This window comes from Sciurus vulgaris, assembly GCF_902686455.1.
Source record: "Sciurus vulgaris genome assembly, chromosome: 17".
Taxonomy (NCBI): domain Eukaryota; kingdom Metazoa; phylum Chordata; class Mammalia; order Rodentia; family Sciuridae; genus Sciurus; species Sciurus vulgaris.
This window is the reverse complement of record NC_136478.1, coordinates 30,664,783-30,680,335: the sequence shown is the minus strand read 5'-3', so window position 1 is coordinate 30,680,335 and position 15,553 is coordinate 30,664,783. Positions and strand designations below refer to the sequence as shown.

The 15,553-nt window shown below is 35.2% G+C and overlaps 1 protein-coding gene and 1 long non-coding RNA gene across 7 annotated transcripts in view; one reads left to right on the top strand and one right to left on the bottom strand.

Annotated features, from left to right (window-relative positions):
• Positions 1-5,376, top strand: part of LOC306648410 — a 32,387-nt gene extending 27,011 nt beyond the window's left edge. Inside the window, exon 3 of the long non-coding RNA XR_013760372.1 lies at positions 5,249-5,376. This is a non-coding gene — a long non-coding RNA (uncharacterized lncRNA). The remainder of the gene's footprint in view (positions 1-5,248) is intronic.
• RPGRIP1L (RPGRIP1 like) overlaps positions 1-15,553 on the bottom strand; it is a 105,957-nt gene that overhangs the window by 32,607 nt on the left and 57,797 nt on the right. For 4 of the 6 annotated variants that reach the window (XM_079118520.1, XM_079118525.1, XM_079118524.1 and 1 more), the window contains 3 exons: positions 5,842-5,940; positions 5,207-5,372; positions 3,955-4,028 (listed from right to left, as the gene is read on the bottom strand). In XM_079118520.1, the coding sequence (XP_078974646.1) occupies positions 3,955-4,028; positions 5,207-5,372; positions 5,842-5,940 (339 nt within the window). The remainder of the gene's footprint in view (positions 1-3,954; positions 4,029-5,206; positions 5,373-5,841; positions 5,941-15,553) is intronic. The other 2 variants (XM_079118521.1, XM_079118522.1) reach the window with 2 other exon arrangements.

Genomic DNA, 15,553 nt, shown 5'->3' with positions numbered 1-15,553 from the left:
AAACCATAGCATGCACTTTTATAATGATTTCTTTAGTTTTGTTTCCATGCTTACAGATTATAACCACTTCATTCTATTTTATATATAATTCAACAAAACTAAATTTCACCTGTTAACATAAGACTGGTTTGTACCTTCAATTGAAAATAGAATTTTTAGAAGTACATGGGACATGATTAACGGTTACTGAGGCATGAAGAATAGCTTGCTTGAAATGATGTTCACAATTTTGAGATAGCATCTAAAACCATTAGAGGAAATCAGATTTTGGACAGGAAGTGAAGACTGTATTAGGCTGTAGCAAAGTAACACAAATTACTTTTCCTGAATTAACAAGAAAAAAACATCAGTTTACTACAAAGGAAAAATATTAATTGCCTTCAGGAGGTGATTAAGTCACAAGAGCTCCAAGATCCTAAGTGGGATTAGCACCCTTATAAAAGGGCACAAATTAAAGAGAGTTCTCTTGCAATAAGGCACCATCTTGGAAGCAGAAAGAGCAGTCCTCCCCAGGATTACTTTAATATTTTAGAGGAATAGTTTCTTCTTTGTTGAATCATAGTTCTTTGCTCTTCCTTAGTTAAGAGTAATGTACAAATTCACTGAGATGCCAGCAACATTGCCAGCATGCACATGGTTCCACTGTAGGTCTAGGGCAGGAATTCTCAACCTATGCAACCACTGATAGTTTGGGACAGATTATTCTTTGTTGGGGGTCCTGAACATTGCTGCATGCCTAAGCAACCTTGACCTCTGCCCACAGGATGCCAATAGCAGTTCCTCCCAATGTGAAAAACAAATATGTCTCCAGACACTGATTAAAGTCCCTTGGGGGAAAAAGTGCCTCCAGCTGAGAATCACTAATCTAAGATGGTATAATTTAGATAAACATTTCTCAAATATTTAAAGTTAATTTAAAATGATGAATAAAGTGTTTAGAAAATAAAATTAATGACTGCATTGTCTGCTAGTAGTTACTATAAAGTGAAATCCAAAATGTTTGGCCTCCTTTCCTTTTCCCTTTCCACAGGAGGGTTGCTCTTTTAGCACATTCTTGATTTCTGAAACACACTGTGCATCCTTCCCTGTATTAAAAACCTGATTTTCTTCCCATGTTCAGATGTCACCATTATAGCAGGCCACTCTTTCTTACTGTGTGACTGGATGAACAGTACACATCTGAAAAAGAGGGTCCCAATGTAGAAGCCAGGTGTGGCTAATTAGGTCTCTTTCCTGGGGATGCACATTTATCTTGTGACTATCTTTGGGTAACAAGTAAGTGAGGCAGAGAAATTCAGTCTAAAATGATTAAAAGAAGACATGCAGCCCATAAGAAAGGGAAGGAGGTGGGTGGGCCAGCTCATGGGCATATCCTTCATGATGTCTATTAAAAACAAACAAACAAACAACGCTCTGAATTCTCCCGTCTCTAAAATTCCTTAATTAGTGGAATGACTGTGAGCAAGTCACTTTTTCTCTCAAGATCTCAGTTTACTCATTTGCAAATAAGGAGGATGGGCTGGAAATTAGTTATGCATTCTTTAGCTCAAGTATATGACTATTACATAAATTATTGATATTGCCTCCTGACACTGTTTTTTAGCTGCAATTTAACTGTTGAATTACTACTTGGCTTTTCATGAGCACATCTTCCTAAAGAGTACAGATGCTCCCTGAAAACACACTGTGTTTACACTGTGTTTACTTTTCGTGCGGAGGAGTAATCACAAACTATAGGTAATAAGTTCATGGGAATCACTCAATTATAACAAGAGGTCTGAGTGCCATTTGTAAATTGAGAAGATAAAATATCCTTGGATAACAGTCTTCATAGAGCCCAGGACTGACTTAGTATCTCATTTCTCATATTCTTATTTTCAAAAGGCTAAATTATAGACGTAACCAAAAAACCTGATGAAGTAGCACAAACTAGCAGAACTACTGATAGAGAAGAAAGCAATGTCTGAGTCAAACATTCAGGCTTATGGTGAATGGAGAGTTGCTAGTAAGATGGTGTGTGGTTAATTTTATTTGTCAACCCGATTGGGTCATGGGTCCCATGGTCCAAAAGTATTCCAGGAGTGTTAGGGAAGGTGTTTCTAGATGAGATTAACATTTGAATTGGTAGACTGAGTAAAGCAGATTACTCTCTCTAATCTGGGTAGGTCTCCTCCAATCAGTTGAACCTGAATAGAACAAAAAGACTAAGAGGGAACTCCTCCTGCCTGACTGCTTGAGTGGGACATGGGTCTTTTCTAGTCTTTAAACTTGGACTGAAACACTGGTTCTTTTGGGTTCTTGAACCTGATGGCTTTCAGATCAGAATTTACACCAATGGGTCTCCTGGTTCTCAGACCTTTGGACTCAATCTGGAACTATATTAATTCTCCCGAGTTACCTGCATACCAAATACAGATCTGGGACTTTGTCTCCATAATCACAGGAGTCATTTCCTTCAATAAATATCCTTCAATATCTACCTACTTACCTACCTACCTACCTACCTACCTACCTATCTGCCTATCTATCATCGCATGAGTTCTGTTTATGGCTCAAAAGCTAAAACCCACATTAGGGGATCATTTTCCCACTGACGCTATCATCAAATTGTTCTAATGAGAGGGTAGAGAATTTCTATTCATTGGTTTCATAAAATTATTTAAAAATTTATGATGTGATTAAGCGAAAATATTAAACTTAATTGAACTGAGTGCTATAAATAAGTCTTCAGGCAACCACATGTAAAATTCCTTCCTTGATTTATCAGTGTTGAATGATGAAAATTTCGTATGTCAAGTTTCTGTCAGATGATATTATTATACATAATAATGATACTAATGATAGTGAAATTTTGGACAGAAAATATGCTCTGTATTTCTCAAGCACACAATGTACATTTCTATTTCATGAAGGCATCTGTGAAAACATGTTCTGATCAATGGCTTTTTCAGTATTAAGCTAAGACTGTATGAAAGAAATGTTAAAAGAAGTATTATAATGCTTTCCAATAAAGTGGAAATTCTAAAAGAAAGGAATGAAATTAATAATTTTAGGAAAATTAACGTAGATGAACAGAAAATGCTAGGGCTTTTTATTCCACTTACATTTACTTCATAAAAACTTCCCTCCTACAATAAAAATTACTCTGATGGACAACACACTTCATACATATATTTAAAATACAACTCTCTTTTCAAAATTCCAATTTACACATTACTTTTCAGCAATGTGCTACAAAACAAACAAAAAATGCCTGCCCCAAATTAATTACATTCTGAGATAGTTTAATTTTTTAATTTTCAGAAATGAAATAACAGTTTATCAGGGGACATATTTAGATATGCATAGTCAATGAATTCATATAAGCAAACTATTACAGTTTCAATGCAATCTCACATTTTGAATTCTCAAAAGTGCAGAACTGAGTGAATACATCTTTGTATAATGGTCCTGAAAAGGAGTCAGGGAAGTCGGCAGGTTTTAGCAAGTAACTACCTAAGCTTACTTGGTGTTAGGTATGTTGGCTAAAACAATGCTTTCATGTTGTTGTCCATTATATAATGAAACCATAAATAAAACTGATTTGTACTAGATGATAACTTAATAAGATTATAATGATACATTAAAAATTTTCCAGAAATATTTTTCCTTAAGATTTTCATTTATGCCAGGTGCGCTGGTGCACACCTGTAATCCCAAGAGCTTGGGAGGCTGAGGCAGGAAGATCGCCAATTTCAACTTCAGCAAATTAGCAAGGCCCTGTCTCAAAAAAAAAATTTAAAAAAAAGGGGGCAGGCTGGGAATTGTGGCTCAGTGGTTAAGCATCCCTGGCTTCAATCCCTAGTACCAAAAAACCAAACAAACAAACAAAGATTTTCATTTATGAAGAATGATATACTATGAACAAAAGGCAGCCTATTTCAGAACATTTCCAGTTGGCATCAAGCTACTAACCTGTTTGATATTATTGGAGATAGGACCTGGAATAATACAATCATCACTGTCAGAAGCTGATCTGTCTTCTTCATCTGTTAAAAAATAAAAAGGCACATTTTTGGGGGGGTACCAGGGATTGAACTCAGGTACACTTGACCCCTGAGCCACATCCCCAGCCCTATTTTGTATTTTATTTAGAGACAGGGTCTCACTGAGTTGCTTAGCACATTGCTTTTGCTAAGACTGGCTTTGTACCAGCTGCTGGGATTACAGGTGTGTGCCACCACGCCTGGCAAAAGGCACATATGTTTACCCAAGTTAAACAACTGTATTTATACCTTGTGAAACAGAAAGTAGCACACATCATAGACAAACTTGAAAGAACAATATGGCAATATTTCTAGATCCTTTTTAGCAGCAAATATGTTCACATATACATTTTAGAAAAAAAATGAATGGAAATTCCAAAGTGAGTATTGGTAAAATACAAAAGAAATAAAAATAAACATGTAACTTGTTGTAGTATAAAATTAAAGAAAACAATTTAGATAGAAGCATAAGATAATAGATGTTTTCTAACAGTCTAATCAATAATACTGTGTAAAAGTCAATGTTATCCTTGCAGTTTAAGAGCTTAAAAACTTAAGAGTGCTTTACAGGGGTAAAAGTGACATATGATAAAAACTGTACACATTTAAATAGCAAAACCTGAAAGGTGACAGTGTTTAATTTTGTGAAATTATCACCACAGTTAAGAAAGTGAACATATCCAATATTCCCAAAATCTCCTCAGCCCCTCTGTAATCTCTTCGTTGCTGCTCCCTGTTCTCATTCATTCTTCTCCAGCCCACTAACCTGCTTTCTATCACTGTAAGTTAGTTTGCTTTTCTAGACTTTTATATAAATAAACTTCTAGAGTGAGTTGTCTTTTTCTGGTCAGAATTCTTAGATTTGATTTTTAAAAGTTCAAAACTGTAGAGTAATTCGACTGATAATTCTGACCCCCAAAAAGAATATGAAACTACTTAAAACATAAACTCGGAACAAGGTCAGTAACCTCGTATTCCATTGTGGAGATCCAAGTTGACTTAGAAGAGATACAATTCTACCTAACCATAGCCAAGGAGATTGAGTGAGCTACAACTCATCATTCCTATCAAGAAATGGATATCATGAGAAGTTTAGATGAGGATGTTCTATGATGCATACTCTAAGAGATGAGACAAAGTGGAGAGGAAAGGAAATAATGTGCTTTAAAAAAGAAAGTCACCTTCTGGTTCCAATTCTTCTGTTACTTCTGTTTCATCCTCAGAAGAAGCCAAGCTTTGTTCTGCAAGCTGACCCTCAGAGAGTAAAGATACATCATCATCTTTTCCTTGCTGAATTATCTCAGTATTCTCTTTTACCTTAGCTATACTGCTTTCCTGAGAAACCTGCTGCAAGAAAAGCACACTGCTATATTACTGCTTAGATAACATTTTATAGTATTCTTGCTGAAGCATTTGAATGAGAAAGCATGTAAATTTGAAATGTGCAATATACAGATGTACAATATATATATGTGAAACACTCATTAGAAAACAACCAATTAGATAAATGAAAATATGCACATAAATGAAAATCTCAATATAAACTAAATAAAAAATGCATTTAACTCAAAATGAATTTTATATTAAGACTTGAATTCACATATCTATTTGTTACTTGCCAATACCAGTATAATTGCAGTTGTCATATTTAATATAATTAATAATTGCACTTGTCACATTTTAAATTTTTTTATTGTAAGAAAGTCACAAAGAAAAATAGGATAAATACTATGATTTCTTGAAGCACGTCAATACTAAGACAAATCTTCAAGAACCAAATTAAACCTTTCAAAATAATTTTAATACAAATGTATACCTTGGGAATATGTGAAATAGTTCGTGTATTAATTTCTGTTTCTGCTGTATGTTCCATTTCTGGTGAAATTTCCTTCATATCTTCAGGAGGAGAAGTCTCCTTGTATTAATGTGAAAACATGAATGTATATTATTATTCTAAGACTCTTACAAATATATATATATATTTAAATTGTGTGTATATATACAAATAAAAACTGACAATAAAATAGTCACCCATGTGACAAACTAATTAGTGTACTTCAATAAACTGATGAATATACTTTTTGTTTTTGCTTTGTGGTGCTGGGAACTGAATTCAGAGCCTCATGTATGCTAAGCATGTGCTCTAGTCCTGAGCTACATCCCAAGTGGATATGCAACAGGGCATTTTTGGACATCTGCATTTGCAAATATGGGAGAAAATTCACTATGAGTTATAGGTGTGTAGAAATATAATTTTATTTTATTTTATTTTGTTTTTTGGTACCAGGGATTGAACTCAGAGGTGCTTTGCCACTGAGCCACACCCCCAGCCCTTTTTTATATTTTATTTAGAGACAGGAGCTTTCTGGGTTGCTTAGGGACCACTGAGTTGCTGAGGCTGGCTTTGAACTTGTGATCTTCCCAAGCCAATGGGATTATAGGTGTGCAACACCACACCTGGCCCAATTTTATTTTTATTGTTTATTTTCTTATTTATATTTTCTAATATTTCTATGATGGTTATATATTACTTGTGTAACTTAAAAAGTTGCAGATAGTAAAATAGGTATATTTCCTACAATCATTATTATTTTTTTACTAAATATCAACTTAGAGTTAACTATTTTTCCAGCATTTCTAAACTGATGCTGATTTTAAAATGTAATTTATGATTTTTACTACTTTAAAAGTAATCTTATTCAATAAAGATGTAAAAGGTAAACAATATATAAAAGAAATAAATGAATATAAATCCATATTCCTACTACCCAATAGTAATATTTTTAATAACTTGTTAGATTTTTATTTCTTTATAATTAATTCTTTTTTTTGTAGTACTGGGGTGTGAATCCAGGGGTAGTTTATAACTGAGATACACCTCCAGCCCTTTTTAGTTTTTATTTTGAGACAGGGTCCTGCTCACTGTGCAATCAAACTTGCAATCCTGCCTCAGCCTTCCAACTCACTTGGGATTACATGCACATGTGTGCCACTGTGCCTGGCTCTTTAAAATGAATTTTCATGTAATAAAAATTTTTGTTTATATAGTGGTAACTATATTATAAATACAATATATTCTGTTAACATTTAAAAAATTAACATAATAACAATTTTCTCCTATTATCAAACTTTGGGAAAATATAATTTAAAATAACACCTTATATTGATGAATGTATCATGGTTTAATAAACTATTTTACTACTGTTGGACTTAACTAGTTCATAATTTGTAGATATTATGACTAACATTGCTACAAACATCTCTATATGTCTTTTTTAATATTTATGGTCACTTACTTAGGAATCAGGCTACCTATATTCAAACACCAGCTTTACCATAACCATGAGCAAGTTTATTTAGCATCTCTAAATATTACTTTCCACAAGACAGTAGATTGAATTGGATATAACTTTCCTATATATATTAATAGATGACCAGTACAACTCTACATCATGTACAAGAATGGGATATTAATTAGAATAAATCATATTGTATATGTCAAAGTACACTCTACTGTCAGTAGAGACTGTCATGCAGTCTCTCTGAGGCTTAGGATTCTAACAGCTGGGGTACTGCTTCTCAGTGAGGTGGGTGACAGAGGGAATTCATTGAAATTCAGTTATCAGACAGTCAGAGAATCACAAATACCCAGAAATTCACATGCTTTGAACAGAGGACAAGAAAGAGTATATTAGAGCCAAGTCCGGGACAGCAGCTGCACGAGTGCACCACAGAGGGGCGTCACAACACAAACAGGGAAAGACAAACGCAGTGGACAAATGTGGTACTGGGAAATGTGTACAAGAGAAAAGCAGTCTGAACTTAAGTCTGATCAGGGGTTCCAGAGTCAGTTAGTACTTGAAAAGAGCTCCAACAGGCAAGTGGAGAGCTGAGACAAGGTGCTTTCTTGAGGAGGCCATGCTGCAGTTTGGTGCTGTGGGAACCCAGGAAGTTATACCAAATAATGCTATCTTGCCTCTGCAAGTGCATACTCGCACAGGGGTGCTACTGAACCAGGCAGAGAGGAGTGTACCCAGGGAGATTCAGGTTTGGGACACAGAGGGAAGTGGTTTGCTTTTCCTTTGAGTCTGGCAGCTCATGGGGCCCGCTAAAAAGGGTCCACAGACTGGACAGAAGGGCATGACTGCACTTGAGAATTGATCCTTGGAAGGTCACACTGGGGCCAGTGGAGTGTGTGAGCCCTGTGCAGGTTGGTTACCCTGTCCTGTGAGTGGGATTCTTGGGAGGCTCAAGATCCAGATCCCAACAGAGATTGGAATCTGCTCCTATGTAGGGTGTGCTAACCTAATATTTCCAAGCAGATACCCTTTGACAAGATTCCAGCTAAACTCCAGCTGCTGAAACTTCCCATTTAGAGCCCTGCATCAGGCCTGCCCTATGAGTGTATCAGTCCGACCTACCTTATACTGGTGAGAAGGGAAGCTGCAAGGTATTTTTGCCAGCTTGATTTCCAGGCCCTTCAGCTGGCAGTTTAGTGAACAACACAAAAAGGAGGAAGGTTTAACAACCCCAGCCTTGTTTTTTCTAAGGGGTATGTAGCCCAAGAAGAAATGGAAAGGTAGTCTGGTGCAGGCTGTGAACATCCATCTGTTGATAGGTTTTTTTTTTTTTTTTGGTGGTGCTGGGGATTGAACCCAGGGCCTTGTGCATACAAGGCAAGTACTCTATCAACTGAGCTATATGGCCAGCCCTGTTGACAGTTTTGACCACCTCAGTGGAGACAATCATTTGTTATTAAGAATCCCCACTTTGGTGTGTTCTTGCTGAGATCATTGCTTTGTGGAAATAGACACATATAACATATATGCATATACACACATATTAGATACACATACACAGATATGAATGGTTTATATATGTTTTTATACATATATCTTTTTTGTTTCATTTTTCCCCCAGTCCATGTTATTTCACTCCGTTTGTCTTTTGAGGGTTAGGGAGTTTTGTTTGTTTGTTTTTTTCCTGTTTGTTTCTCATTACTTTCTCTCCTTTCTTCTCCCTCTAATAGCTAAATTCTCCTGTTCTTTCTCTTTGTTTCTTTTATTTATTTCTCTTTCTTTATAGCTGTCATTTGGTACCTTTCTTCTTCTATACCTCAGGCATTCATATTTTCAATATCTGGAACTTTCTTCTGCCTGCCTATCCCATTTTTTTCTATTATTGAATAATAGGTTTTACCAGCGTTTAGAACTATTCAAATTTACATGGTTCCTCCCCTACCATTTATGTTCTTGTGGTTCTTAGTTCTGTGGATGGTGTAATTTACACTTGTTGTTTACTCTAAAGTTAGGTCTAGTTCACAGCTGTTCATTGTTGCTGTTGATAATTGCTGATCCTGCTACTCCTCTTTTTGTGGTAATTAGTGTTGTAGATGTTACATAGGCACCAGGTATTCACTTTAATGCTGTATATTATTTGCTATTATTGTTTATTTCCCCCTTTTCTGAGAGATGCTGGGAAACTACTGGAATGCTACAAGTTAACAGGGTAGAGGCTCTGGGGTTGAACTCCATACACAACTCCGTCAAGGTCCACACACAAAGAGACTTACTCCAACTTCAGTGATACTTTAACACACAAAATAAGGAAGATAGAAACCCCAAATGATGAGCAGGCCCTAAGTAGGAATGGCTGGGGGTGTGAGTTTCAGGTCCCACTCATCAACATCTGCTCCTACACCAAAAATAGACATAGTCTTCAAGACAGTGCTCAGAAATCCACAGTGTTATAGCAGTTCTTCAAGAATGCATTAAGTCAGCACTTCTGCTTTGGCAAATTGAGATGCAGTGAAGGTTGAAATTAATACTTGGATTATGCTGGAAATGAAAGACATTCTAAATCAGATAAAAAATTCTCTTGAAAATATCACTAACAGATTAGATAATGTAGAAAACAGAACTTCAGGCCTTGAAGATAGGGCACAAGAACTTGAACACTCAGTGAGCAGAGAGGAAGGAAGGAAGGAAGGAAGGAAGGAAGGAAGGAAGGAAGGGAGGAAGAGGATGAGGTGAAAGTGGAGGAGGAGGAGACCAAGAACTCTGGGACAAGATTAGGAGATCATACTTAAGAGTCAATGGAACTGAAGAGAGCATAGAGATATAGTCCAATGGCATTAAGAGTCTGTTTAGTGAAATAAAAGCAGAATATTATTTCAAACCTTAGGAATGAGATGTACATCCACATACAGGAGGCATATAGAACCCCAAATAGACAAGATCAAAAACAGAACCTCTCCAAGACACATCATAATGAAAATGCCTAACATAAAGAATAAGGATAGAATACTAAAAGCTGCATGAGACAAACATCAGGTCCCATTTAGAGGTAAATCAATAAGTCTGATTTCTGAGCTCAGACTCTGAAACCCAGGAAGGTGTGAAATGAGATGACCCAAATTCTGAAAGAAAACAATTGCCAACCAAGATTATCATATCCAGCAAAGCTATCAATCATAAACCAAGTAGAAATAAAAACTTTTCAAGATGAGGATAAAGGAAGTCATGGGTACTAAGCCAGCACTACAAAAAAACACTTAAACAGTATCCACAGATGACCTCAAAAAACAAACCCCAGAGTTATGACTGGGTGAAGTTCACTAGAAGAGCAGTTAAACAAATGTAAATTAAGACTGAATTAAATCCCACCACCATTAACATCCATAAGAATGGGACTCTAACTAGAATAATGGATTCTGCTGTCATGTATAACTAAAAAGAACCAATTTAAAAAAGTCTGAATTAAAAATATGAAACAAATCAAAATGACAGGAAAGAAAAATCTCTCCATAATAATTCTGAATGCAAATGGTCTCTACTCTCTAATTAAAAGACATAGGACTTGCCTAGCAGATTAAAAAAATCAAAACTCAACTATATACTATGTTTTTCAACTACGTACTATTTGAAAGATTCATCTCATAGGCAAAGACAAACAGCCTGAAAGTAAAGGATGGAAAAAGATAATCCATGTAAATGGAGTCTCAAACAAGCAGGAACAGCTATTCTCAAATCAGACGAAGCAGATTTCAGGCAAAGCTTTACCAGAAGAGACAAGAAAAGTCATTACATACTGGTAAAAGGAACAATCCAATAAGAAGCTATAACAATAGTAAATAGTTGTGTCCCAACACTGATGCACCTAATTACATAAAACACTTTTTTCCTCTATTATATTTTTATTGATTATTGATGCAACTATAGTTGTCTATACTGATGACTGCTGATATTTGTTGTTACATTTTAGTACATGCAAACGATGTAATATAATTTCAACATCACTCCTTAGCACTTCCCTATTTTCTCCCCTTGTCCCACACTCTGGTTCTTTTCCTCTATTCTACTGATCTCCCTTTGCTTTAAATGAAATACTCCCCCACCCTCCAGATACCTTTCTTTTCCTTTCTCCTCATATGACAGAAAATATACAACCTTCGGACTTTTGAATTTGGTTTATTTTATTTAAAATAATGGTTTAAAGTTTTATCCATTTTCCTGCAAATTACATAATTTCATTTTTATTTATGGCTGAATAAAACTCCACTGTGTACATATACCACATTTTCTTTATCTATTGATGAACACCTACTCTGCTTCCATAGCTTAACTATTGTGAATTGTGCTGCTAGAAACGTAGGTATGCATGTATCACTATAGAATGATGACTTTAATTCTTTAGGAGTGGTATAATTGTGTCATATGGTGGTTCCATGCCTAGTTTTTTGAGGAACCTCAATACTAATTTTCAAAGTGGTTATACTAATTTACAATCTCACCAACAGTGTAAAAGTGGTCCTTTTTCTCCATATCCTCTCCAGCATTTATTATTGTTTGGATTCTTGATGAATGCCTTTCTAACTGGTTTGAGATGAAATATCACTGTGGTTTTTTTTTTTTTTTAATTTGTTCTTTTTAGTTATACATGACAGTAGAATGTATTTTGGCAAATTATACATACACAGAGTATAACTTAGTATAACTGGAATTCTAATCTTGTGGGTGTACAATGATGCGGAGTTCCTCTGGTGGTATATCCAAATACAAGGCGAGGAAAGTAACGTCTGATTAATTCTACTGTCCTTCCTATTCCCCTCCCCCTTCTCTTTCCTTTGTTGCCCTTTGTCTAATCCAATGAACTTCTATTCTTCCCCATTGGTCACCATGTCGGTTTTGATGCCAATACCATGCTGTTTTTGTTAGTATAGCTCTATAGTATAATCTAAGGCATAGTATTGTGATGCCTCCTGCATCACTTTTCTTGCTAAGGTCTGCTTTGGTTATTCTGTGCCTTAAATTTTTTCAAATAAATTTCACAATTGCTTTTTCTATTTCTATAAAGAACTCACTGGGATTTTAAAAGGAATTGCATTAACTCAGTGTGGTTTTGAATGCATTTCCCTAAATGCTAAGGTGTTGAACATTTTTTCATGTATTTGTTGGCCATTTGTATTTCTTTGAGAAGTATCTGTTTAATTCATCTACACATTTATTTATTGGGTCATTAAACAAACACTTCTTGACATTAAGTCTCAGATAGACCCCAATATGATAATACTGGGTGATTTCAAAACTCCCCTCTCACCTATAGACAGGTGATTTAGACATAAAATCAATAAAGGTACTTCTTACCTAATTAATAATACAGATCAGGGCTGGGGCTCTAGCTCAGAGGCAGAGTGCTTGCCTAGCATGTGTGAGGCACTGGCTCGATCCTCAGCACCACATAAAGATAAGTAAAATAAAGGTATCATGTTCATCTACAACAACAAAAATATCTAAAAAAAATATAGATCAAATGAACCTAAAAGATACCTATAAAATATTTCATTCAACAACAGCTGAATTTACTTTCTTCTCAGAAGCTCATGGAATCTTCTCTAATACAGACCATATTTTAGGTCAAAAAGCAAAGTTTTAGCAGATAAAAGAAGCGATATAATCCCTAACATTTATCATAGTGGAATGAAATTAGAAATCATCAAGAAATACTATAGGAACCATATAAACACATGGAGATTGAATAATACTCTTTTGTATGAGTAGGAATCATAGAAAAAATGAGAAACAAAAAAATTTCTAGAATCAAGTGAGAGTAGTGATACAATATACCAAAAACTCTGGGATACTATGAAGGTGGTTCTAAGAGGAAAAGTTTATAGCATTAAGTGCCTACATTTAAAAAAAACCAAAAGATCCCCAAATGAACAATCTAATATTATATTCTTATGGCCCTAGAAAAGGAACATACTAATTTGAAAACCAGTAGAAGACAGGTAATACTTAAGACCAGAGCTGAATTAATGAAATAGAGATTAAAAAATGCAAGTGTTCAATGAAACAAAGAGTTGGTTCTTTGAATAAACAAGATTAATAAATCCTTACAGAAAACTAACCAAAACAGAGAGAAGACCCAACTTAATACAATTAAGAGATGAAAAAGGAGATAAACACCACGGATATTGCTGAAATCTAGAAAATCACAAGGGACTATTTTGAAAACTTATGTTTTAGTCAGTTTTTTGTTGCTATGTCCAAAACACCTGACAAGAACAATTTTGAGGAGGAAAAGTTTATTTTAGCTCATGGTTTCAGAGGTTCAGTTCACAGTCATCTGACTTCACAGTTCTAGGGCCAAGATAAGGCTGAACATCATGATAGGAGGTGGAGGAGGATAGTACTGCAGAACAGGGCATCCAGGAAAGAGAGAAGAGAGTTCTGTCCACCAAGGACAAAATATGAACCCCAAAGACATATCCCCAGTGACCTGCTTCCTCCTGCCACACTCTACTTGCCTATAGTTACCATACAGTTGATCCGTATCAGTGGATTAATCCACTGATTTTCTTATACCTCTCATAATATAATCATTTCACCTCTGAAAATTCTTGCATTGTCTCACACATGAGCTTTTGGGGGACATCTCATATCTAAACCATAACACTTACATTCTAATAAATTGAAAAATTTAGAAGGTATTGAAAATTTCTAGGCATATAAGAGCTACAGAAATTGAACCAAAAGGACACAGAAAAACTAAAAAGATTAAGAGGTAATGAAAAAGAATCTTCTAACCAAGAAAAGTCTGGGACCAGAGGGATCCTCATCTGAGTTTTATCAGACCTTCAAAGAAGAACTAATGCCAATCTTTCTCTAATTACTTCATAAAATAGAAAGGGAAGGAACACTCCAAAATTCATTCTACGATTCCAGTATCACCCTGACACATCAATGAAAGAAAACTACAGACCAATATTCCTGAAGTACACAGATGGAAAACTTAATATTAGTAGTTTGCATTTAAGAATACATTAAGAATAAGCAGCTCAATTCACAACAGCTAAACTATGGAATCAACCTAGATGCCCTTCAAAGATGAATGGATAAAAAAAAAAAAAAGTGGTATATATACAAGATGGAATATTTCTCAGCCACAAAAAAGAATGAAATTATGGCATTTGCTGGTAATTGAATGGAACTGAAGAATATCATGCTAAGTGAAATAAGTAATCCCCAAAAATCAAAAGTCAAATGTTTTCTCTGATATTCAGATGCTAATTCACAATGGTAGGGAAGAATAGTCATTTTAGATTAGGTAGAGGGGATTGAAGGGAGGGGTGGGGGCATAGCGATAGTAAGATCAGTAGAATGAATCAGACATTATTACCATATGTGCATACATAACTATACGACCAGTGGGATTATACATCATGTATAACCAGAAGAATGAGAAATTATACTCCATTGTATGTGATGTATCAAAGTGCATTCTACTGTCATATATAACTAATTAAAACAAAAAGAATTCCAAACCAAGAATACCTTAAGGAGATTATACACTATGATTGAGTTGGATTCATCTCAGGATGCAGGGTTATTTCAGCATATACAAATCAATAAATGTTAATTCATCAAATAGATCAAATTAAGAATAAAACTTATATCTAAATAGATGCAGAAAATGCCTTTGATAAAATCTAGCACCCATTTGTGGAAAACTGAGGAAACTAGGGTCAGAAGGAACTTAATGTCATAAACACTATAAAACTCAAACCAACATCAGATTAAATGGGGAAAAACTGAAAGCATTTCCTCTAAAATCCAGAATGAGACAAGGATATCCAATAATAGGATATTCAATAATAGTTCTTGACACTCTAGCCAGAGCAATCAGGCAAGAGAATGAAATTAAAGGGGTATGACAGGAAAGGAAGAAGTCAAACTATCTGTTTGCTAATAACATGATCATTTACTTTAGAGGACCTAAAAAAATCCCCAAGACTTCTAGAGCCAATAAGCTAAGCACAGCAGCAGGTTACAAATCATCCTATAAAAACTATAGCTTTTCTATACTTTAATAATGAATTTGTTCAGAAAGAAATCAGGAAAACAATTCCATTCTCTACAGTCTTCAACAAACAAGCAGCAGCAGCAGCAGCAACAACAACAACAACAATAAAACCTGGGGAATAAATCTAACTAAGGAGGTGAAAGAGCTCTAAAATAAAAACTAGT